The sequence below is a fragment of the Microplitis demolitor genome, chromosome 3 (assembly GCF_026212275.2).
Source record: "Microplitis demolitor isolate Queensland-Clemson2020A chromosome 3, iyMicDemo2.1a, whole genome shotgun sequence".
NCBI classification, from domain to species: domain Eukaryota; kingdom Metazoa; phylum Arthropoda; class Insecta; order Hymenoptera; family Braconidae; genus Microplitis; species Microplitis demolitor.
The window spans coordinates 12,640,070-12,664,032 of NC_068547.1; the positions used below are offsets into that span (position 1 = coordinate 12,640,070).

The following is a 23,963-nucleotide window of genomic DNA, read 5'->3' on the forward strand; positions in this document are numbered from 1 at the left end:
AGAAAGAGCTGTCAAATTGACTGAAGAATATATTAATACTTTAGCCAAGAACAAAGATCGAAAATCATATGCTACCCGGGTCAAAAATAAAACTTGATTTAGACTTGGTTTACCAAATCGAAATTTGGAGCCGTTTTTCACAAGACAAACTCGACTTTTTTTTACGAAGATTAAAAATACATTGAGTTTTCGCCTTGGTTTAGACTTAACTGGCTTACTTAGTCACGATTTAAGAGGAAAAAGTTGAAATCAAGTCGAAACTGACTTGATGTAGACTTATTCGACTTAAATTATAAGGCGAAAAAGTCAAAACTAAGGTGAAATAATTTTTATATACTAAGGCGAAAGAAAGGCGCATAAATAACATTTTTTCGACTTGGTTTAGCAAGTGAAAATTAAGGTAAATAATTATCGTGTTTGAAGTTAAGACAAATGAGTTCAAATTAAGACCAGAAAATACAAATAAGTTGAATCTAAAACGAAAAAAGTTCAAAAGTTGAAAAAAATTTAATTTAAGTCGAAAAAGCCGAGATCTTATCGATTAATCGATAACTTCAAAAGAAAATAAGGCGAAGTGAGCCTGAATCAAGTTTTATTTTTGACCCAGATGTTCAAATCGTACAGTAACTTTTTCTATAACACAGTTAAAATTGAAAATTTTTCGCAATAAACAATTTACTTTTACAGAAATAATGATAATTTTGCGGTCAAAGTAAAAAAATAAAAAATTAACTATAAGTTTATCTTCAACTTTGAATAACTTTTAAACCAATAAATTTATCGAAAAACCATGGGAGACCTTTTTTGTAGAGTGTTCAATTTCCTACAAAAATACGTATCTCTGATATCTGTAGATTAACTAGCTTAGGAGAAAAAAAAATAAATGTAAAACGCGCCGAAACCCCATGTTATTTAAATGGGAAATGTATATGGTCTTTGGGGCATGGTCTAATATGAATATGAAGGGCTTATATGGGTCTGATAATTTTTTTTAGGCCATAAACAAAAAATTTAAGGGGCGTCGCTAAAAAAAAAATCAGTTTGGTAAATAACGGACCCCCTAGTATGTACGTACGTACGTACGTATGTCAATATCTGTAATTTTTGAACAGATGAACTCGGCTTGTTAATATCTAAAAACTGTAAAAAATTGAGCTTGATGGGTAGGTTGCGTTCGGAGTTATTCTAAAAATAAAATTTTTTCAACAATATTTTCGATAGATAACTTTTAATGTCCTCGATGGATCAATTCCAAAATCTAATCGGCTCTAAAACTTTATAAGCCGCATCGAATGCCACCTCAACCATCAAAATCGGTTCATTTATTCAAGAGAAACCGTAAACGAAAGAATTAAAAACATTTTTTTTTTTGGTTTTTTTAAAATTTCTCAAAAACGACTGAATAAATCAATTTAAAAATCTGATTCGCTTTAGAACTCAATAAAACGCGTCGATTGCAACCTCAACCGTCTCAATCGGTCAATTCGTTCGAGAGATATCGTTGGAGCAAAAATGGTAAAAAACGTTTTTTTTCGAAAACAACGGCATACAAAAGTATTTAAGAGCTCGAAAACAGTAAAAAGTTTTGGGGCTGGCCTACAGGGTCAACTGATAGAGCGATTTTTTTAAATATTTCCAATATAATGACTATACTAACTTTTGATGATGAATACAGTGATTTCCTCTAAAGCTCATTGTACTATTTTTAATTTTTTGAATAATATTTTTTGCTAAATTTTTTGCTGTCTTTAACTTTTAGTCATCATTAAAATATAATTTTAAAAATTTTTTTATTATTTTTCATTTTAAAAATTTAATTAAAGTAGTTCAATTAAACACAAAAATAAAAAAATCTCATTTAGAAATTAAAATAATTGTAATCAATGAAATTGATCTATGTAGTTTTGTGGGACAAAAAATTTTAAATAATAATAGTAATAAATTTCTGTTATTGAGACCTATACGTATAGAAATTATATGACATAAGTTTCTATAATCGTGATAAAAACCGAATATGTGTAAATAACGGTATAACTAAAACTACCCAGGCGGCACAAAAAAAAATTGTTAACTTTATCTTAACAATTAGTAACACTATACCAAATTGTTGCCTTAAATTTAACAAAAAGTCAACAATTTTTTGTGCCGCCTGGGACGCCATTAACGAGGTATAAAATTTAAAACTTAAAATTTTAATTGACTGAGCATATTGACGACTTAATTTAGAATAGAAAAAAAAAAATTAAATCATGCATACGTAGCTCTTAGAAAGAGAAAAAGATGGCATGTTTAGTTTTATCTGTAAAATAATTTTTTTCACTCATATGCTTAGTTAAAAAATTTGAAAAATTTGTTTTTATCATCTTTTTAAAATATGACAGCAATTTTCGAAAATAAAAAAATTGCACCTCTAGATAATAAAAAAACGAAGAGGTGTTTTTTTTTTTTTTTTTTTTTTAACGATTTGTTGACAAATTATGAGATGCAAAATTTTTTTTTCGATTTAAAAAAAAAACCAAGGCGCCATTAGATAATAGTGCCATCAAGAAAGTAATATAATATGAAGTTATTCCGATCATTTGAAATGTCAGGTTGGTTTGCTAAAAATTTTGTTGTTGAATAAATTCAAAACAGTAAGCTAAAAAAAAGAAAAAATTGCTAGCACATCTAGTTTATTTCGATGGAGTTCTATCCCATTCATTTAATTGTTTATAATTCAAATAATTTAAAAGATATCCACTGTCAAATATTTTATTTTTCTTGTGTTTGCTAACTTCAGGCTCATAAAACTAAACAGTAAGAGTATGGAAATACAGTCCACGTCACTTGGATAGCCTCACCTATTTTTTTTCAATAACTGATTCTTTACTCGCTGATATATAAAATTATCTGTATGTTTTATATTACTTAATTAAGACAAAACAAAATATGTTGTTAGTGTTCGAAAAACAAAGCGAGAATATCATGAGGGGGACATGCCACTGGTCGGCAGTTCGTCACATGGATAACCTCAGTCAAATTTATTGCGCAAAGGAATTAATTTGTTTCATTTTCGTATTATTATGTTTCAATATTATAGCGAGGTGAATAAATTAAAATCGATTTAAAACACCAAAATTGGTGACTATATAAAATAGGGCGCAATAAAATGTTAGGTATTGAAGAAATTAATAAAATTAATTTTTTACTTAATCAAAATTTTTTCCCATCTTGAAATCGCTAGAAGAGTGAATTGAAGTGCTAAAGTCATTAATAATTTCGTGTAAAACAATGAAAACTACTGAAAAAATTATAAAGGTCGAAAGAAATTCGCAACAACGCCAAGGGAACGTCGAATGATAATTTGCGCGGCATTTAATTCCATTAAGACTGTGAGGCAAATAGCGGGAGAAGTTGGAACAGCAGCATCTATTTCAACTGTGACAAGAGTGATAAGACGGGCAAAGCATCTAAAGAGAAAGAAATTGAAGAAAAAATCGGCTTTGAATCAAAAACACATATTAGCACGACTTTTATTTGCAAAATAACACATGGGTTGGATAGATAAATGGCTACAAGTAATTTTTTCAGATGAGATAAAATTTAATTTAGATGGGCCTGATGTATGTAACTATTACTTTTATGATCTGCGGGAGGAAGAAAAAATTTTGATTAAGAATCAGATATTGAAAAAAATAGGTGAGGATATCCAAGTGCCGCGGACTGTATTTTGCAAATAAAAGTCGTGCTAATATGTGTTTTTGATTCAAAGCCGATTTTTTCTTCAATTTCTTTCTCTTTAGATGCTTTGCCCGTCTTATCACTCTTGTCACAGTTGAAATAGATGCTGCTGTTCCAACTTCTCCCGCTATTTGCCTCACAGTCTTAATGGAATTAAATGCCGCGCAAATTATCATTCGACGTTCCCTTGGCGTTGTTGCGAATTTCTTTCGACCTTTATAATTTTTTCAGTAGTTTTCATTGTTTTACACGAAATTATTAATGACTTTAGCACTTCAATTCACTCTTCTAGCGATTTCAAGATGGGAAAAAATTTTGATTAAGTAAAAAATTAATTTTATTAATTTCTTCAATACCTAACATTTTATTGCGCCCTATTTTATATAGTCACCAATTTTGGTGTTTTAAATCGATTTTAATTTATTCACCTCGCTATAATATTGAAACATAATAATACGAAAATGAAACAAATTAATTCCTTTGCGCAATAAATTTGACTGAGGTTATCCATGTGACGAACTGCCGACCAGTGGCATGTCCCCCTCATGATATTCTCGCTTTGTTTTTCGAACACTAACAACATATTTTGTTTTGTCTTAATTAAGTAATATAAAACATACAGATAATTTTATATATCAGCGAGTAAAGAATCAGTTATTGAAAAAAAATAGGTGAGGCTATCCAAGTGACGTGGACTGTATGCGTCAGACCCATCACCCATGGATTGGATCGAAAACCTGAATGCAATTATTTTCATTATATAGATTGACTGTACGTATATATAAATATAGCTTGTAGATATAAATAAAATGAAATATGTTAGTTTACCAATCGTTAAAAAAATAAATAGTTGTCAACAATTGAAATATTTTTATAATAATAAGCGAAAACATTCATTGGTAAGATATTTATTTATAATAAATTTATTTAAGTCGTGTAGTGTAACAATCAGTAATGTTTTAATTGTCAATTTTTTTAGCAGCAAGTGTCTAACCTTAAAGATGAAATTAAAAAAAAAGATATTATCGGACCACCAGATGAAGTTTCAAATTTACGAACGATTATTTTTGCTAAATCGCTAAATGAAACTAAATTGGAGAAAAAATATCGTGAAGCACGAGAAACAACACAAAATTGGAATACAAAATTTTGGTTTGACCATAATTTGAAATTCATAACAGTATGTTTTATTTTTTCTTATACCCATAATTTATTACTTATTTATTATGATAATATAAGCAGCAGGGATCCGAAAATTTTTTTGTTTTTATAAAAAAAATAACGATTTATTGAAATAAATTTTTCAAAACATTAATATGAAAACTTCAAGAAATTTTTCAAATCCAGTTTTAAAAATATTTTCATATAAACATTTAATTTGTATTTTTAGAAATAAAAAAAAAATTACTAGGTGCCTGTTACAATAACTGTCATTATTTATGTATTTTTGAATTTTTTTCATGTTTTGTTGTAATGAAATGTTCAATAGTGCTGTACAACTTGGCCGACTAAACCAGCCATAAAGTTTAACCAGGTTAATTAGTTCATCAACTAGCTAGCTAATTTAAATTAATCGGTTAACTTAGTTAACCGGTTAATCGGTCAAACAGTGAAATTGATATTTTGCTATTTATGTGCTAGGAATTATGATTAAATGACATATCATTAACGTATGCTGAAAAATACAATATTTATCAGGTGATTAAAATTACTTAAATGATTAAATTGAAGTTTTTTTTTATAATATGTCATTACAATGAAAATAATTATATAGTTTTAATAAATTCACTCTTCTAGAATCTATATTCAAATATTTAAATTTTCTTAATGATACAAAAAAAAAACTTCAGCATAACAATATCATTTGAAAAGTTAACATGCAGATAAATTACAATCAAACAGTCAAAATGAAGACCTGGACTCCAGTAATGCTGATTCGAGGTATAGTTGATTTAATATTGTTTTAATTAAACACACTAAAATTCTTTAAATCAGTTCGGATAATACTTTTTGATTAATAATTTAATATTATTAAAATGTTGTGTTAATTATTTTGACATTTATTTCAAGAAGTGGCAACGATTCAAATTCAGATTCTTCTCTGATTATAAACTTTATAGTCACTTTTCACAGAGGATTTTGAGTAGGATTGATATTATTTTTAATATTTATAAGAACAAAATTTAACAATGGCGTACTCTCATGCTGTAATATGGCTTTTTCAGACACTTGGACTCGTTTTTTTGGAATCGGAAAAGAATCTACATTTGAATCGATGCCACTTCTAGAATAAGAATCACTGGAGTCAAAATCTTCAGTTTGACTATTAGATTGTAATTTATCTGCATGTTTACTTTTCAAATGATATTGTTATGCTGAAGTTTTTTTTTTTGTATCATTAAGAAAATTTAAATATTTAAATATAGGTTTTAGAAGAATGAATTTATTAAAACTATATAATTATTTTCATTGTGATGACATAATATAAAAAGAAATCTTAATTTAATAATTTAAGTAATTTTAATCACCTGATAAATATTGTACGTTTCAACATACGTTAATGATATGTGATTTAATCATAATCCTAGCTTATAAATAGCAAAATATTAAATTCACTGTTTGACCGATTAACCAGTTAACTAATTTAACTGATTAACTAAGTTAACCGATTAATTTAAATTAGCTAGCTGGCTGATAAACTAATTAATCTGATTAAACTCTATAGCCGGTTTAGTTGGCCAAATTGTACAGCACTAATTTTCAATTTTTTTTATTTAGGAACGAAAACAATTTCAAAAAGAATTAGAAGCTAATGGCAATAAATCAATAACTGCAGATGAAATGTCTGTTTTTTATAAAAATTTTTTAGATAAAAATTGGAAAGCTCATTTTAATTATAATATTTCATGGTATAAGCAAAATATACGGCTACTTTTTCTTGAATTAAGTGTTAGATTATCAAAATTCAAATTCAAATAAATATGATGTAATTAATAATAATTATAATGATAATTAGTATTACAATTAAAGTGATGATTATATAAATGTATAATATGATTGATATACCTTTATTGTATTATAAAAATGTATATACAAATTTCCCATCAAATTATAAAAAAATTTTATTTAAGCTATTTCGATAACATAATAATGTATCAAAATAATTAATTGCAAATTTAATTAAATGTAGTAGTAATAACAATAATAATTTAAATAGACTCGAAACTGAAAACTTGAATATATCAACAAATAAATTATTGATAATTTCATAGTTTATTAAATTTTTTTTTTATACAATGAAATAATTATAATAAATATTAATTTACAAATGAAATGGATCGGGGAATATATAAAAATAAAATTTTGCCATCAAACAATATAATAGAAACATTAATGAAAGTGTCACAGCTAAATTCTTCATCTTCCTCATTATCTAGCCGCTCAAACTATTCTTTATGTCTAAATAACCAAAGCATTAATTATCAAAAGTTACATGATATATCTCATAAGTTGTCAACAGAAACTAAATTTTCAATTGAAAATTTTAAAAAATTAACAAAGAATTATAATATAGTAAAAGATTCTGAAAATGCTGTAAGAAGAAAATTACATGAGAAATTAGTTCAATTAGAATGGAATAATTATACTTATATTCAATGGAAAATACTATTGACTTTTAGTTTAGGACTATGGATACTTCTTTGTATAACAGATAAAATTTTTTTGCGAACATCAGCACCATCATCATGAAAGGAAGAAAAAATTACAAAAATACCAAATAATATTCCTGAAACAATGAATTTAAATTTATCTAATGAAAATAAATTTTTAAAATGGGTTTATACATTTTATCCATGTATTTCTCTTACAACTATCGTTTCCAATTTAACAGATGCTTATACGTTTGCTCTATTTATTGGAATATTTTTATGTATGGAAACAAGATTAAAACAGAAATTAAAAAATACACGTCATACTTGGACGTAAGTCATTAAATTATCAATTAAATATAAAAAAAAAAAAAATACAAAGTTACTTTGTAGTTTTTAATTATATTTTTTTACAGACAGTATTGTAATGATTTAATAAAAATTAAATCATTAAATTTTGATGATTGTAATACAAATAAATTAGCAATTGAATTATTCGACGGCAAATCACAAAACAAGAGAGATGACTTTAGTAATTTATCTGAAAATATATCAAATAATATTAAAATTTTACCAGTTGAAAAATTCAAAATTGAATTGGATTTGTATTGGCAATTACAAATGCTGGACAATATCAATGAAATCACACGCAACGTTGAAAATACTGATGATAATTATTCAAAACAATTGGAAATAATAAATCAAGTTAAAAAAATTGATAATGAAAGTATTTACCATTGGAATAAATTGAATGAAAATAATATATGTTTATATCATAATAAATCTTTAGTATATAATTTTAAATATCCATGGAATTCTGTTAATAATGTTGAGTCTTATGATTTAGAAATTGGTAAATTTATAAATTATTCAAATAGTAAAACTATAATATTTGACAAATCTACTGATACCCAATTAGGTAAATCAAATTCTATAATTAAATTTAAAAAACCAAATGCTAAAAAATCAATATCAGAATTAAATAATAATAAAAATAACAGATCATTAATAAATAAAATAAAAAATAATCGTATCATTAGTTCATCACCGGCATTTCAAAAATTTTTATTAAAATTATAATTTTTATTACTTATCAGTTTTATTACTTATTATACATCAACTTTTTTCTTATTATGAATTATTTTGATTACCATCTTTACATTTTGATGAATAAAATTTTTTCATCATTAATTTTAAAAAAATTGTACTGCTAATTATAAAAAATGGATTAATATAAAAATGCAGTACTGTTTTAGTTTATTTTATAAAATTTTTTTTAGTTGACAAACATTAAAATTATCATGTTAATTTTTTTTTTATACCTACTTGTACACTTGAATTTTTTTTTTAATATTACCCATTTCTACTTCAGTTTGAAGAAGATAGTTTGAAGAAATCAATTTAAAAAAAAAACATAAATTGTCAATAATAATAAAAAATATTCACAATACACATAATAATAATAATCATCATCATAAATAAAGATGTACTTCTTAATTTGGTGTTATATTTATCTCGGTTATATACTCAATCTCAATCATTTATTAAAGATTGAAATTAAGAAAGAGATTAAACAAAATACTAAAGATTATTCTATTAATAATTATTTAATCGAAGAGAAAAAAAGTTTAATTTAATATTTATAATAATAGTTATTAGGCTTGTAAATTATTATTGCTGGAATTATTAGGATTTTGTAACATAGTTTTAGATCGTTTGACATTGCCTAACTTACAATTGTTGACATTGCTAGCAAATCTTAACGAATTCAAAGTTTCATTGTAACAATCATCAAGCGGTGATACATTAAGCAACATAAGAGTCTTTGAATTACCACCGAGTGAAGGCATAAGTAAATGAGTAAGTTTTGAATTTCTATATGGAATATGGTCTTGTTTTTTTAACAATGCAAGTATAACATTACCCAAATTAGCCAATGATTTATTTATATTTTTAGTTTCAGCAGTTCTAGCAGCTTCTTCATTTTTTAATCGTTCAGATCCCGCCAAATCGACTAAATTAAGATTACCAATAGACATTTCTTCATTTTCAGCATGAGTACCAATTAATCTGATCCGCGCAACAGAATGCGATCGCGATGATCGTTCGTTTGATTTAGTTGCAGCAACTGCACGATTTTGTTGGGCTATTCTCAAACACTGATGAAGCTCTTCCGGGCTATGAATTTCTTCAACTTGTAAATTAGTTACATATAAATCATTACCTTTGGGATCAGCCATCCGTATATCATGAGTCTTTTGATTGAAATCCAAAAGATCAACAATATGTTCATTATAAATCTCAAGAAAGCTTGCTTCTATTTTATATTCCCAACCGAGCAATTCAAACTCTTTCATTTGATCAAAAATATGTCTGACTGTTCTTGGTATCATACCTTCAAGCTCACGATCATTGGTACCTTCCATTGTATAAGTTTTACCTGATCCAGTTTGTCCGTAAGCAAAAACACAAACATTGTAACCCTCGAGTGCTGATTGAACGAGCATAGATAGCTCTTCAAAAACAGCAGCTTGCGAAGCTGTTGGTGGAAACACTTTATCAAATGAAAATTCTTGTTTGACACCACGAATTTTTCCACTACAGCTCATCGAATCTGAACCATCAGCTCGGCCAATTTCCAGTGTACTTTCATCAATGTAATTAATAGCACAAAGTGTTTTAGAAGATTCTTTAGAAATTCTTGGACGTACTCGACAGAATACACGTATATTACCTTTCATTTCTTGAATAGTATTGTGAAGAACACGTCGATCTTTATCCATCTCATGACACAAGCTTTGTAAATCTTTAACACGTTCAGTAAGTTCATTAATAGTCTTTGTTTTAGATTCTAAAGCAACCTCCAGATCTTTCAATTTATTGGAATTTTCATCAATCGTTTTACTTTGTTTTGTACACAATTCACGGTACTCTTTTAATGAAGATGTTGCTTTTTCCAACGACTCCTTAGTTTCCTTTAATTCACTTTCAATTTTTTTATTACTTTCCGTTAGTTCATTCATGTCTTTTTTCACAAGCGTCAATTCTTCATTCAATTTAATATTATCTGCTTCAAGGTCAACAATTTTTTGCGAACATGTATCCTCTTTTTCTTGAAATTCATTAACAATACTTTGCAATTCATCACGTTGTTTATTTAATTCTTTATTTTTACCTTTTAATGATAACAATTCAGAATTAACAATTTCAAATCTTCCTTTCCAATCCCATTTGCTAACAGCTTTTGTTGGAGCTGCTTTAACTCCCGCTGTTTTGAATGATTTACCCGACACACCAGCATTGTTTGACATTGATGATGATCCAGAATTTATACCTCCAGTTTTAGGCAAAGGCCTGATTGCTGGTCGTTTTGGAGGTATAGGATTCGTTGATGTACCAGGTCTCTTCACAGCTGCTCTTGTAGTCATTGGCTCAGCTTGAGCGATAGTATTTTTACGTACCATTGAAGCCATTGTTTTAGCACGTGCTAATGGTGGTTGGGATACTGGTGGTTTATTTTCTTTTTTGTTAACTTTTGGTGGATCATCAGCAATTACAGTCTTAGATTTACCTAGATCTTTTAATAATATCATTGATGTTGTACTTGACTTTGGCACTTGTAATGAACTATTTGAACTCGCAGTGGCATTTGTACTATTTATTGGCTTTTTTACACCAAATTTTGGTTTGGGTAAACGTGACTCCATCTAAAATTATTTGTAAAAATTATTAATTCTTATACAAATTATTAAATTCATAATTTAAAATAATTACTTAATTTCAAGTGATAAAATAATAAATTTAATTCAACTCTAATTACTAATTAGTGTCATCAAAAGTTAGGTCATGACGAATAAATATCAATGATATAAAAATCGAAAATTAAATATAAATATTATGAATTTTATAAGCTCAAAAATAATGAATAATTAATCAATAAAACGATTCAAACGCTAGTTGATAAAATAGTAACTAACCTTGATGCTGATTAATTATTCCTGTATACGTTTTTCGAAATATACTTTTTTAAATGCACAAATAATTCATAAGGCACGATACAATTATAACAAAACACTGATAAATTTATTATACATCTAAATAAATTTTAATTTCAATACATCGAGTTTGATAACAGTTAATGTTGTACATGAATATTTAACTGAGTGGCAGTTGAAGGTTGAAGCCGGTGCCCGTTACTAACAAGTTTAAACTTGAATGAAAAACAACGCTTGGAGTTTTTATTTAAAAATTGTCACATGGTGTAATATATCAGGTCTTATTAAATATTCACAGCGATTGGCTAGTCATGATTGATCAACCAATAAAGTGGGTTTATTTCTAACGAGTGGTTTGAAAATTTGAGGGTCATGTGATAGTTCAATATGATCAGTGTTGACAAAATGGCTGCCAGTTTACCATCAGTTTTTGGGTGCCTAAGAGAGCTCCCTTAAGTTGGCGGGGGGAATTCAATTTTTGGCGAATTTTTTTTGGTAATTTCTTTGTTTGTCGATTGTTCGTCAATGTTCGCTATAAATAATTATTTGTTCGCTTTTTACTTTTTTTTAAATAAATTTTTAAATATTTATTTGAAGTTAGCGGTGACTATACTCATTTTCAATCCCTTCTATTTTTTTTCCATTATCTTGATTCGTTGTTAATATCCCACCAAAAATGGCGTTTGTTAGTTTGTTTTTATATTTATAATTAATTATTAAAATTTTAATGATGCTCGTTGTTCTAATAGTAGTTGTGCGCATGCGCAAACGTCTACTCTAGGTTTTTATTTTTTAAATAAAATTTATTGTGGCTGATTGACATTACTCTCCGGTAAATACCTGAATACTCTTATGATGTGCTAAATGATTAACAGGATTTGATAATTACTTGATAAGATTACTCATTTAATTAACACATAAATTATAATGAAAACAATAAAAAATTTTAAACCTAGAGCAGACACTTGCGCATGCGCAACACTACTATTAGATCAACGGGCATAATTAAAATTTTAATAATCAATTATAAATACAAAAACAAACGTACAAACCCTATTCTTGGTGGGGCATCAATAAACAAATTAAGATAAATGGAAAAAAAATAAGAAGAATAGAAAATGAGTAGAGTCACCGCTAACTTCAAATAAATTTTAAAAAATTTATTTAAAAAAAAATAAAAAACGAACAAATAATTATTTATAGCGAACATTGATGAACAATAAACGAACAAACGAATTGCTAGAAAAAATTTGCTAAACATTGAATTCCCCCCGCCAACTTAAGGGAGCTCTAAGAGAGATCCGAACGAAAATGTAGCCAACGCAACAAATGCAAAAAAATTTAAAAGCAAAATTGGTCAATATCAAAGTATATACATTCCACAGCTTATATATTACACTAAATGAAGTACAAATCAAAATAAAAACTCTAAATTGATATGACACTCACACTTCAATCGTAAAATGTGTTAATTAAACAAAAATCCAGTTACCAACATGAAAAAAACAAATTGTATGATTAACAAACTCTTTAAAAGTATCTAAGCATCGTAAACTAGTTGACGCCAAATAATTTTTTTTTTTTCAAAAACCCAAATGCCAAAAAATTACTCATCAATTGCTCTTTCGAAATTATTAATTGCTCTACTGCTATAATTAACCGTTAATTACTTAATCGTAATTAAAAAATCAAAAATTCAAGTTCCCATTATCTCTAATTGTAAGGGCTTATTTTTATCGTGATTAGTCCCGAAAAATTGCTCACTCTGTTTTTAATGAGGAATGATGATTGCTCTGTGCAAAAAGTCATTTTTAATTAATTAATAATAATTAATAATTTTTTTACACCTTTCAACCGCCAAACATTAATAGTGACGTCATCGACGCGACAATTCGCTTGTCGCTTTTATGAGAATAGACCATGGTGACTCATTTGGTTACATACGTATAAGTCATACGTAATATGTAAACAAATTTTGTTCCGTTAGGGTCAGGGTGATTTCCTGGAAAAATCAATCATCTGTTAATAAAATAGAAATTATATTAAATTTTATTATGAAAGTTTTGTAAACACAATAATATTTTTTTTTTTTTTTTTTCGTTTTATAATTCCTGTCCATACTGGTTAAAAATTAAAACTTAAAGTTTTCTAGTTACACGTAAATAGTAACTGCGTCTAAAGTAAATTGTGAAAAAAAATTTAATTTACAAACAATTTTTCCTTGTGTTATTCCGTATAATAAAATATCAAAGATTTAAACTGTTTAATTATTTATTTTTAATTATAAGTAATTAAAAAATTTATTTTTTTTTGGTTAGTGTTTCCTTTTTTTTTTAACATTATTTAAATAATTCATTGAGATAAAAATAAAAAAGCAACTAAAATATAATGATAAACATAGATTAATTATAATAATAATTATGGATACGAATGATAATGATTTAGAAGCGAACAAAAATGGCAATGATAAAAATAAAAGTACTGAATGTTGTGATAATAATAAAATAAATGAAAATGTATCAACAACTATGGAACTTGAAAATAAAAACGATGAAAATTCTTTAGTTGAAGGGACTGTTATTAATAATTTATCAATGGACTTTGATGATACAACAATTGATAAAAATAATATTAGTTGTAATAATCACAACAAAATTGATGAACGTAATGAGTGTGAAACAGAAAATGAACCTTTAGAAAAAAAATATAAAAAATCCAAAAATAGTAATTCTAATAATATCAATGGTTCATTAGTAACTAATGACAATAATCTACCAGATAATAGTAACAATGATAATAATCTTGTTGATGGTATGTAGAAAATATTGTGATATTGTTATTAGATTTAAGAAAATCTTTAGTTATTTTCTGGTATGTTTTTCCTCTATACTTCTGGTATTTTCTCGATCCATTAAAACAGATTTTTAAAAATATATATATTAAACTAACGAATGTAATGAATTTCCTGTTATATTATATTCTCTAGCCGATTTAGTCAGACTAAAAAAATAGGCAATAAAACCGATAATATGGCCGAATTTTAGTTTTCTTTTGTAATTCTTGATTTTATACCGAAACAATACCGTATTTTTTAAATTTTCATACTGATAAGTCATTTTTTTTATGAATACTTTTATACAAAAATTTTATTTCTTTGGGAGCAAATATCTACCAAATTACCACAAGATTTTAACCATTTTAGCTGTTCTTTTTTAATCGATGTAAAATCAATTAATTATTATTTTTTTTTTATAAGTATTTATTTATTGATGAAAGTTTTTGTTGCTAAATTTTTTTCAGCAGTTATATATTGATATAAGAATAGACGAAAATCAGTTTTTTATTGTCAAGAAATTGGTATGAAAATATCACTTTTTTTCCTATAAAAGCGGTATAGGGTAACAGTGCCAAATATTGACCACGTGCCATTTAATGACCGGGTACCCTAAACCACCTTTCAAAGTGGAAAAATTGGTAAATTTAATTCATAAAAAATATGTAATTATGAATTTCTGATTTCCATTAATTAAATTCACCAATCTTTCCATTTTTAGGGTATTTAGGTACCCGGTCATTAAATTAAACTCAGTCAATATTCGGTATTATTACCCAATATGTAATACATGTAAAATTTATTTTGATAAAAAATTCGTGTAAAAAATTGGTGTTTGTCCTTTGGGCAATAATAAAAAAACAAAGTTATTTTAAGATTCATCACATTTATTATTTGTAATGATTTAAATCTAATTGTTGATTTTATTTTTACAGATATGTCAAATAATACTGGAGATACTTCTAATAAAATATTAAGTGAAACAAAAGATAATGATAAAAGTCTTGAGTCCCCTAATGTCAATAAAGATGAGCCAAGTTGTAGTAATGTTAAAATCACAAAACCTAAGTCAGAATTAAAAAAACGCCACTATAGAAAAAGTTCTGATAATAATGAAGATTTGGATTCAAAGTCTGGTAAAAAAGCACGTGACTCTAATTCGAGTTCACAAGAATTAGATTCCTCGGTTGATGATGAGTCACATGTTCTTGAATCAGAAAATTCAAAAAAAAGTGACCACGATAAAAATTCTGATTCTGATGATGCCGATAATATGATAAGTAGCGTAAAAGGTAAAAGATATTTTTATTTTATGATTTTATAAAATAAAGATGATAATTTTTTTTTATTTTACTTTAGATGATGATTCAGATGAATGGTCAACAGCTAGTGAAGAAGAAGTAGGTTTAGAAATACCTGAAGTATTGACTAAAGCAAAACCAAAACCAAAGTGGTTCATGTTACCAGAGATGAGAAGTCGTGAGATTGGTAACAATAGATTTTTTAATCGTAAATTTTATGGTTCTTTACGTACTGTACAGCGACTTGAAATAATGCACAAGTTAGATGAGCACGAGGTATGTAAAATGAAATAAATTTTATTTTTTTTTTAGTTATTATTTCAATTATTAATTTAATTGTGTTGTAGGGTTGTGTTAATGCATTAAACTTCAACGAAGATGGAAGTAGATTAGCTAGTGGTTCTGATGATTTAGAAGTTGTCATTTGGGACTGGGCAGTAGGAAAAAAACGTGGTGTTTTTGAAACTGGTCATAGTTTAAATGTTTTTGAAGTTAAATGGTTACCAATTGATTATGAATCATTTATAGTAACTTGTGCACGCGATGGCCAAATTAGATTACTAGATTTAAATACAGGTGTAAATAAAAAGTTGGCTAGTCATCGGGAGGAAGCAAGAAGACTTGCAACTCATTTTGATCATCCTTATAATGTTTTATCTGTTGGTGATGATGGAAAAATATTATCAATAGATATTCGTGCTGAAAAACCAACTCGGTTAGTTTTTAAAAATATTAATTAATAAATTTAATAATTATTAGTTATTATTATTATTATCATTATAGATTGTTAACGGTTAAAGAAGATGGATCTCATACTTTGCTTTATACTATTCATATAAATCCACGTGATAGTAATTATTTTTGTGTCGGTGGTCGATCCCAAAAGGTGAAAATATTTGACCGACGAAGAGTTCTTGAACCTGTTCACAAACTGTGCCCAAGAAATTTGGTAATAATAAATAAATTACTCATAATATTTTTATAAATTTATTGAAATTAATTTTTATACAGTCTGTAGATGGACAATCAGCGTACGTAACATCAGCAGTGTATAATTACAATGGAACCGAAATAGTTACTTCCTATAATGATGATGATATTTATTTATTTGATACTGTTTCGCCAAATCCAACGAGAGATTACGCTCATAAATACGAGGGTCATCGTAATAGTGCTACAGTTAAAAGCGTTAATTTTTTTGGACCAAAAAGTGAATTCATTGTATCCGGTTCTGATTGCGGAAATATTTTCTTTTGGGATAAAAGTACAGAAGCTATTGTTCAGTGGATGCCAGGAGATGACCAAGGAGTGGTATGAATAAATATAAAAATTATTTACTAATTTTAATATATATTATACATATATATATATATATATATATATATATATATATATATATATATATATATATATATATATATATATATATATATGTATACTAGGGTGCTTCGTTTCCGGCGAAAGTATTTTTTTCGTTGTTCATAAAGTAAAATATAGTTTTTTATGCTAAAACAAAGATCCTGCCAAGTTTGAGCTCCTAATTCCAATCCTGAGTACTTTCCATTTGATTTTAAAGATTTTCCATTTAAAATACACGTAAATTAAGTTACTTTTTTTTTAACTTTCTAATACTCAGCTACGTTTTGTGATATCGAAGCGGTTTTGGTCGCAAATTATAGGGCATTCGGTGTTCTTCAAAAGTGCCCGTAGTAACTTAGCTGTAATTCCAGCTGTTTCGCTTGTGTCCATTGCGGAAGTCATTTTCCCTATGAAATTGACCTTTATTGGCTTGCAGAACGTAAACCAATGAAAGTACACTGAAAATGTTATCGGGAATTTTATAGAAAATTTTATTCCCTTCAAACAAAGTCCTATGAGTCAAGTCGCTAAAGTCCATTGTTTCCGAGTTATAGTAATTTTAATAATTTGAAAAATATAATATCATAAAAAAAGAATGACAATGGATATTTTATTTTTCAAATTATTAAAATTACTATAACTCGGAAACAATGGACTTTAGCGACTTGACTCATAGGACTTTTTTTGAAGGGAATAAAATTTTCTATAAAATTCCCGATAACATTTTCAGTGTACTTTCATTGGTTTACGTTTTGCAAGCCAATAAAGGTCAATTTCATAGGGAAAATGACTTCCGCAACGGACACAAGCGAAACAGCTGGAATTACAGCTAAGTTACTACGGGCACTTTTGAAGAACACCGAATGCCCTATAATTTGCGACCAAAACCGCTTCGATATCACAAAACGTAGCTGAGTATTAGAAAGTTAAAAAAAAAGTAACTTAATTTACGTGTATTTTAAATGGAAAATCTTTAAAATCAAATGGAAAGTACTCAGGATTGGAATTAGGAGCTCAAACTTGGCAGGATCTTTGTTTTAGCATAAAAAACTATATTTTACTTTATGAACAACGAAAAAAATACTTTCGCCGGAAGTGAAGCACCCTAATATATATTACTTTAACTTGAATTATTTCACTAAAAAAAAAAAAAAAAAAAAAAAAAAAATAATAATAATATATCAACTGTCTATAGGTTAATCGTTTAGAACCACATCCCTATGTACCAATCTTAGCTACAAGTGGTTTAGATAGTGATGTTAAAATTTGGGCTCCTTCTTGTGAACTTGAACCTCCAATGACTAATTTAGATGTTGTAAGTCTTTATTTTATTGAAGCTATTAATATTTCCTTATTTTCAATTAATTAAGACAGACAAAATATATTTCAGTGCGTTAAAACTAATATGAAAACACGTTCTGATGATACAACGCGTGAACCAGATCAATTTGACTCACGAATGCTTGCAGTTTTTCTGCGTCATATAAGTCGTTACGGCAGATATAGTGTAAGTTTATTACTTTATTTATTTAAAAGCAGTTTGTGGATAATTTTGTCCAAGTTTTTTTTCCTGAACGAAAGCTTTTATCACAAGATAGATACTAAGGTTCGATGCGCTACTTTGTAATCTATTATCGATCCTCGGTCTAATTTATTTAAAGTTTTCGTTCGGTTGCACGAAAAATTTGGACGGAACCTCCATGTACTGTATGAGTGCAATAAGGAAAATGTTGTTCGTCTACTCGAATGCAAAAGAGAAAAATGTGCGAACCCCTCTTAATAACTAATAACCTGCGCAGCCCTTACTCAAGGATAATTACTTAAATTATTTAATATGTTTTGAATTAAAATGTTTATTTAATCATTCACTCATTGGGCGTTACGATAATTTTTATAGAAGAAATGTACGATATAAAAAAAGCTTTTTCGATAATAGGATAAAAATGAGGGTTCGCGGGAGGCTTGCATTAGCGATACAAGCAAACCCTCGTTTTAATCTTGCGTATCGAAAATATCTATTTATTATTTTTTATTGCATGACTCTTATGCGAAGCATTAGATGCTTTATCATCACAAGCTTTTTTTAAATTTATTATCATTTGGATATATACGTATATGTATAGTGTAGATGTGTAAATTACTTTTTGATGAGAAGTCATATATTGATGTCAGTAAATGTATATTAAAAATTAGATAATTAATTTCAATTTTATTTTTTGGAATGAATTTCTCTGACTATTCTTTTAAGTCCGCGATAGTAATTAAAAATAATTAAAATTACTAAAAAAAAATTTTGTTGGAATTTAAATTGATTAGAAAACAATTATTTTTTTTTAATTACAGCCTGCGTCACGTGCTCGAAGATTAGTACACGCTCGTTCATATGACGATAATTCTGATTCATCGAATAACTCAAGTAGATCATTAGACAGTGATAGTCACTCTGATGATGATGCTATGGATGGTCCTCAGTGTACAACCTCGTAAAATTATTTTTATTTTTAATTATAAAGTTATGAGTTATTTACTCGTGAGTATATTTTTTCAAATCATAATAAGATGTTTGACATTTTTTTTTCCTTTTGTTTTCTCATGCATTTTATACTTAAATACTTATCATTATTAATTATTCTGTTAAAAGAAAATAGCCGATATAGGCAACGGTATTTGAATTAATCTGAGAATAGAAATAATTGAATTTCAAATATATATATTATGATTATTCATGTTCCATAAATAAAAAAAAAAAAAATAATATTTTCTTTTAGTGAATGCCAATACAAAATAAGTAATTACTGTTTCTACCAATTATAGAATTACTTAAAGCGTTTATTTTTTAGTGTATGTTGATTATTAATTAAATTTTAAAAAAATATATATACATTAAGGGAGGCCCAAAAAATCCGACTATTTTTTTTTCGAGTCTCTTATGAAAATTTGTTGGCTTACGATGTTTTAAGAAGCCTCTCCAAAAGTCAGCTCGATAAAAAATTTTCAAGAGGTCGCTCACGAATTTTGAAAATATCAAAAATGATTGAAATTTGGATTTTTTCTTTCTCGTGGCAGCATTAGTTCATATTTGTAAAATCATGACTAGGCTGAAAATTTCAGCCCAAAATTTTAATATTTGAACGGCGCTCAAGAATTTTGAATATTAACTGATAATATTGGACTAATACTTTGAATAAGTTTTTGTATTTGTTTATAACTCAATTATTGTCATTTCACTAAAATATAACTTTTGCATAACCAAAGATATACAGGACAGTCTTAAACAATGAAATTTGGTAAGTTTTGTAAAAAGCGAAAAAACCTAAAAATTGAATTAAAAAATAAAAAAGTATGTAAATAACTTATTATTTCTATTTCTCAGGTTATATTTCCATTCATCGTGATGCAAATTGGTGGTGAAAAAATCGAGAAGCTTTATTCCTATTCAACAATTCCCATAGAATCCACTCAAATGCGACAAAAACCACATAGAATCCTATAGACTGTATTGGTTTCTATGCGGTTTTTGTCGCATTTGATTCGATTCTCTGGAAATTTTAGGATAGGGATTATCAATATTTAAGGGTCGCTCGAAAACCTTCAAAAGACAGGACTCGGAAACATTCAAAATTCTTGAGCGACGTTTAAATATTTAAATTTTGGGCTTATATTTTCAGCGTAGTCATGATTTCACAAATATAAACTATTATTGCCACGAGAAACAAAAAAATTTAGAAATAAAAATTCAAAATTCAATCATTTTTGACATTTTCAAAATTCGTGAGCGACCTCTTGAAAATTTTTTATCGAGCTCATTTTTGAAGAGGCTTCTTAAAACATCGTAAACCAACAAATTTTCATAAGAGATTCGAAAAAAAAAAATAGTTGGTTTTTTTGGGCCACTCTAATATACATATATATACATTATTTGCAAGATTTTGAATACATGCTTTAGAAATAAGATTAGTTTGTACAATAAATTTTTTCCATTTTCATTTTTTATTGTAAGGAAAACAAAAAAAAAATCGGTCTGTCGGTTGACCCTGCGGGCCAGCTCCAAAACTTCCCGCCTATTTAGAGCTTCTGTAGCTCGAAAAATTGTTGTAGATACATTTTCGAGCTCTTCGAGTTCTTAAATACTTTTGTATGCCTTTGTTTTCGAAAAAAAAAGTTTTTCACCATTTTTTCTCAAACGATATCTCTCGAACGAATATACCGATTGAGACGTTTAAGCTGGCAATCGACGCATTTCATTGAGTTCTACAACTGATCAGATTTTGAAATTGATTTATCGAGTCGTTTTTGAGAAATTTTCAAAATACTAAAAAGTTTTTTTTTTTTTTAATTCTTTCGACAACGGTTTCTCTTGAAAGAATTGACCGATTTTGATGTTTAAGGTGGCATTCGAAGCAGATTATGAAGCTTTAGAGCCCAGTTGATTTTGGAATCAATCCATCGAGAACATAAAAAGTTATCCAAAAAAATCATTTTTGAAAAACGTTTATTTTTGGAATATCTCTGAACAAGCCGTACCGATCAAATTTCATTTTTTTCAGCTTCAAGATATTCGCAAGCCGCGTCGAATGACACCTTGATGATCAAAATCGGTTCATCCGTTCAAAAGTTATAGATATTTGCATACGTACGTACATACATACATACATACATACATACATACATACATACATACATACATACATACATACATACACTCGGCCATCATCGTGAAATTAGTCAGAATAGCTTCCTAGAACCTCAAAACGTCAAGATCTCTTAGAAATTCGATTTTCGAAAATCGGACTGAAACCAATAACTTCCCGAATTTTTAAAAATTTGCAATTTTCTTAGCGGGAAGTTAAAAAAACAAAAAATAATAATATATAAATCGACATGTATACATTTTTGAAAAAAAAAAAAAAAATCAGAAAAAAAAAATCTTAATAATACATAAGCATTTAGTAAATGATTATTGACTACGAAGTTTTTTAAAGGTGAAAAAAAATCAATGCATTAAATATTTTTAATGGAATTAATTAAAAAAATGAAAGAGGCAATAGATGAGTTAATAATTTAACAGTAATTAATTAATATTAATCAAAGGTAATTGTTTTGGTATGTTTAAAAAATTCCAATGGAATGAGCAAATCCAGCATAGATATGAAGTGTAACCACACCCATGGAAAGAGTTGTTACAGCTTTGATGAGTAGGGAAGACCAAGGCCCAGCAAGTAATAATGACGTTAATAAATCTAATATCAATGGTCTGTATACAGTCAACAACAGCATACTAATAACCAATGGTACTAAACTTTTTTTTAAATCATGTCGAGACCATAACCAGACCAACGTTGCTGTTGATATATGTTGGACAAGGGATATATTTGATTCTAAACTCTTTCGTATATACTTCCAGTCAAATTCAGCGCCCCGAGCTCCTACCCAGAGTAGTAAAAATCTTGTTAAAAGTACTTCTGCTCCAGCCCAACCGATTCCTGCTGTTAAAACTTTAGCATGTCCTTTGCCCGGTATTCCTTTTAAGACTATTAATATTCCTACAAGATCGGCTAAGTCTATTGAGTATTTCAAAAATTCCTGAAAGATAAAAATTAACAATTAATAAATTAATCAATGTATTGTAATTAATGACATAGAAGCACCAACAGTAGAAGGGGGTTTTAATATTTTAATGAATTTTATATTATTCATGTATTAATAACTGGGAAACATATTTATGAGATAATTTTTAGGTAATTTAAAGAAACTATTAGTTGGTTTTCGTTTCAATGTCTTTTTGGTGAATGTATTACTTGGAATAAAGAAATTTGAAAAATTATTCGAAGCGATTGTTGCATTAGAATTTAGAAGTAATTAAAAATTTTATAGGAATAAATTGAATTTTTCAATACATACCCCGAAAAGATCGAAACCTTCTTGACTAACATTGTCAGCAGTAGGAAAAAATGTAGCAAGTGCTAACATTTTTACAAGTTGAGTAAATATATAAATACCACCAGCTTGAATGCATTTCCAAAACGCCCCATATTCTGACCTATACATTAATTATTTTAATAGATAATGATAAAAGTACAATACAACTAAATTAAAAATTTTTTTTTTCTTTTACTTACAGTCCAGAATATTTATATGTTAAGTGGTATGGCACATAGACTAGTGCTACACAATTACCAAAGTGATATAATGTCATTTTTATGTGATAATTACTAAGATTAATAAATTATTAGTTTATCATAACCTACTTCTACTATACATGAAACATATACTTTAATTTAATTGTTAAACTCCAAATCATCAAAAATAGATATGAGATGATTTAGGCTGCGTTCCACTAAGCGTTCACAAAACTCGAAACGCCTCAAAATCAGCGTTAGCAACTTGAAGCGAGCTGACTATCGTACCAGGGGCGTAGAAATATCGTACATGGACCCAAAGTATCGTACTTATCAAGATAATGTCTATCATAAATAAATAAGTAATATTGATATGTATGCAATAACTCTATAGTTTATTTTTTTTAAGTGACCGCTTTTAAATCAATGGAACAAATATTTTACGCATGGTACAAACCTGAACAGACTCCCTTTCCACTATAAGTTCAATAAACGCGCCAAATTTGAAATTAGCTTACAAAATTTCGCTGTTCCCATGCAAGTTCTGTAAGCAATACGCCAACACTTCGTATTTATAAAGAAGAAATGAATATGAAACGGTAGTGACAAATAAAATGAAATAATTTTTTTATATATCAATATATACTTTATTTATAAAAACAGAAAATAAAATTACTCTTTTTTAATATAATATTTTTAAAATCTATTAATATAATCAACGTATTAATAAATATTCATTTATCACCATGTCACTTAAAAATCGTTTGGCATCAAAATACTATTAAATTCCTCTACATCCGTGTCACCATACAAATCTTGAACCGTTCTGGCAGTGATTTCAGTTGTGATTTTTTTTTTGTAGAGTGTAATGCTTTGGTCATGCGACTGCACTCGCTCTGTGATGGATCATATGTTGTGCAATTGTTTTTTTTACCTTTAACTCGTTGTTTCGCTAAGAGCACACCGTTTACCGTCGAAATTGCCAT

At 27.6% G+C, this 23,963-nt stretch overlaps 5 protein-coding genes across 5 annotated transcripts; 3 read left to right on the forward strand and 2 right to left on the reverse strand.

The window, feature by feature from the left end:
• The first annotated feature begins 4,066 nt into the window (after positions 1-4,066).
• Positions 4,067-5,661, forward strand: LOC103574439 (uncharacterized). Its single transcript, XM_053737557.1, has 3 exons — positions 4,067-4,619; positions 4,700-4,900; positions 5,210-5,661. Exons 1-3 carry the CDS (start codon positions 4,530-4,532, stop codon positions 5,261-5,263), a joined length of 345 nt encoding a protein of 114 aa, XP_053593532.1. The 5' UTR covers positions 4,067-4,529; the 3' UTR covers positions 5,264-5,661.
• A 1,038-nt stretch (positions 5,662-6,699) lies between these two features.
• LOC106694285 (uncharacterized) lies at positions 6,700-8,775 on the forward strand. Its single transcript, XM_014445227.2, has 3 exons — positions 6,700-7,703; positions 7,787-8,420; positions 8,743-8,775. Exons 1-3 carry the CDS (start codon positions 7,516-7,518, stop codon positions 8,773-8,775), a joined length of 855 nt encoding a protein of 284 aa, XP_014300713.2. The 5' UTR covers positions 6,700-7,515.
• A 243-nt stretch (positions 8,776-9,018) lies between these two features.
• LOC103574438 (protein claret segregational) lies at positions 9,019-11,700 on the reverse strand. Its single transcript, XM_008553884.3, has 2 exons — positions 11,348-11,700; positions 9,019-11,077 (listed from the first exon to the last, which is right to left on the reverse strand). The coding sequence occupies exon 2, from the start codon at positions 11,075-11,077 to the stop codon at positions 9,026-9,028; it is 2,052 nt and encodes a 683-aa protein (XP_008552106.1). The 5' UTR covers positions 11,348-11,700; the 3' UTR covers positions 9,019-9,025.
• A 1,644-nt stretch (positions 11,701-13,344) lies between these two features.
• On the forward strand, positions 13,345-21,769 carry LOC103574437 (DDB1- and CUL4-associated factor 8). The gene is made up of 9 exons (XM_014445228.2): positions 13,345-14,176; positions 15,134-15,490; positions 15,558-15,775; positions 15,847-16,214; positions 16,283-16,448; positions 16,511-16,810; positions 18,054-18,173; positions 18,249-18,365; positions 19,202-21,769. The coding sequence occupies exons 1-9, from the start codon at positions 13,786-13,788 to the stop codon at positions 19,343-19,345; spliced, it is 2,181 nt and encodes a 726-aa protein (XP_014300714.1). The 5' UTR covers positions 13,345-13,785; the 3' UTR covers positions 19,346-21,769.
• A 95-nt stretch (positions 21,770-21,864) lies between these two features.
• Positions 21,865-23,256, reverse strand: LOC103574436 (transmembrane protein 147). The gene is made up of 3 exons (XM_008553882.3): positions 22,978-23,256; positions 22,760-22,898; positions 21,865-22,441 (listed from the first exon to the last, which is right to left on the reverse strand). Exons 1-3 carry the CDS (start codon positions 23,052-23,054, stop codon positions 21,968-21,970), a joined length of 690 nt encoding a protein of 229 aa, XP_008552104.1. The 5' UTR covers positions 23,055-23,256; the 3' UTR covers positions 21,865-21,967.
• Positions 23,257-23,963: the final 707 nt, after the last annotated feature.

Coding starts and splice junctions, on each gene's coding strand:
- LOC103574439 (XM_053737557.1), top strand. CDS start 4,530: ATGAAATATGTTAGTTTACCAATCGTTAAAAAAATAAATAGTTGTCAA. Junction 4,620..4,699: donor ATAAGCGAAAACATTCATTG/GTAAGATATTTA, acceptor CAATTTTTTTAG/CAGCAAGTGTCTAACCTTAA. Junction 4,901..5,209: donor ATAATTTGAAATTCATAACA/GTATGTTTTATT, acceptor AATGTTCAATAG/TGCTGTACAACTTGGCCGAC.
- LOC106694285 (XM_014445227.2), top strand. CDS start 7,516: ATGAATTTAAATTTATCTAATGAAAATAAATTTTTAAAATGGGTTTAT. Junction 7,704..7,786: donor AATACACGTCATACTTGGAC/GTAAGTCATTAA, acceptor ATTTTTTTACAG/ACAGTATTGTAATGATTTAA. Junction 8,421..8,742: donor GTATCATTAGTTCATCACCG/GCATTTCAAAAA, acceptor TTTCTACTTCAG/TTTGAAGAAGATAGTTTGAA.
- LOC103574438 (XM_008553884.3), bottom strand. CDS start 11,077: ATGGAGTCACGTTTACCCAAACCAAAATTTGGTGTAAAAAAGCCAATA.
- LOC103574437 (XM_014445228.2), top strand. CDS start 13,786: ATGGATACGAATGATAATGATTTAGAAGCGAACAAAAATGGCAATGAT. Junction 15,776..15,846: donor ACAAGTTAGATGAGCACGAG/GTATGTAAAATG, acceptor ATTGTGTTGTAG/GGTTGTGTTAATGCATTAAA. Junction 16,215..16,282: donor CGTGCTGAAAAACCAACTCG/GTTAGTTTTTAA, acceptor TTATCATTATAG/ATTGTTAACGGTTAAAGAAG.
- LOC103574436 (XM_008553882.3), bottom strand. CDS start 23,054: ATGACATTATATCACTTTGGTAATTGTGTAGCACTAGTCTATGTGCCA. Junction 22,899..22,977: donor ACATATAAATATTCTGGACT/GTAAGTAAAAGA, acceptor ATTAATGTATAG/GTCAGAATATGGGGCGTTTT. Junction 22,442..22,759: donor AAGGTTTCGATCTTTTCGGG/GTATGTATTGAA, acceptor TTTATCTTTCAG/GAATTTTTGAAATACTCAAT.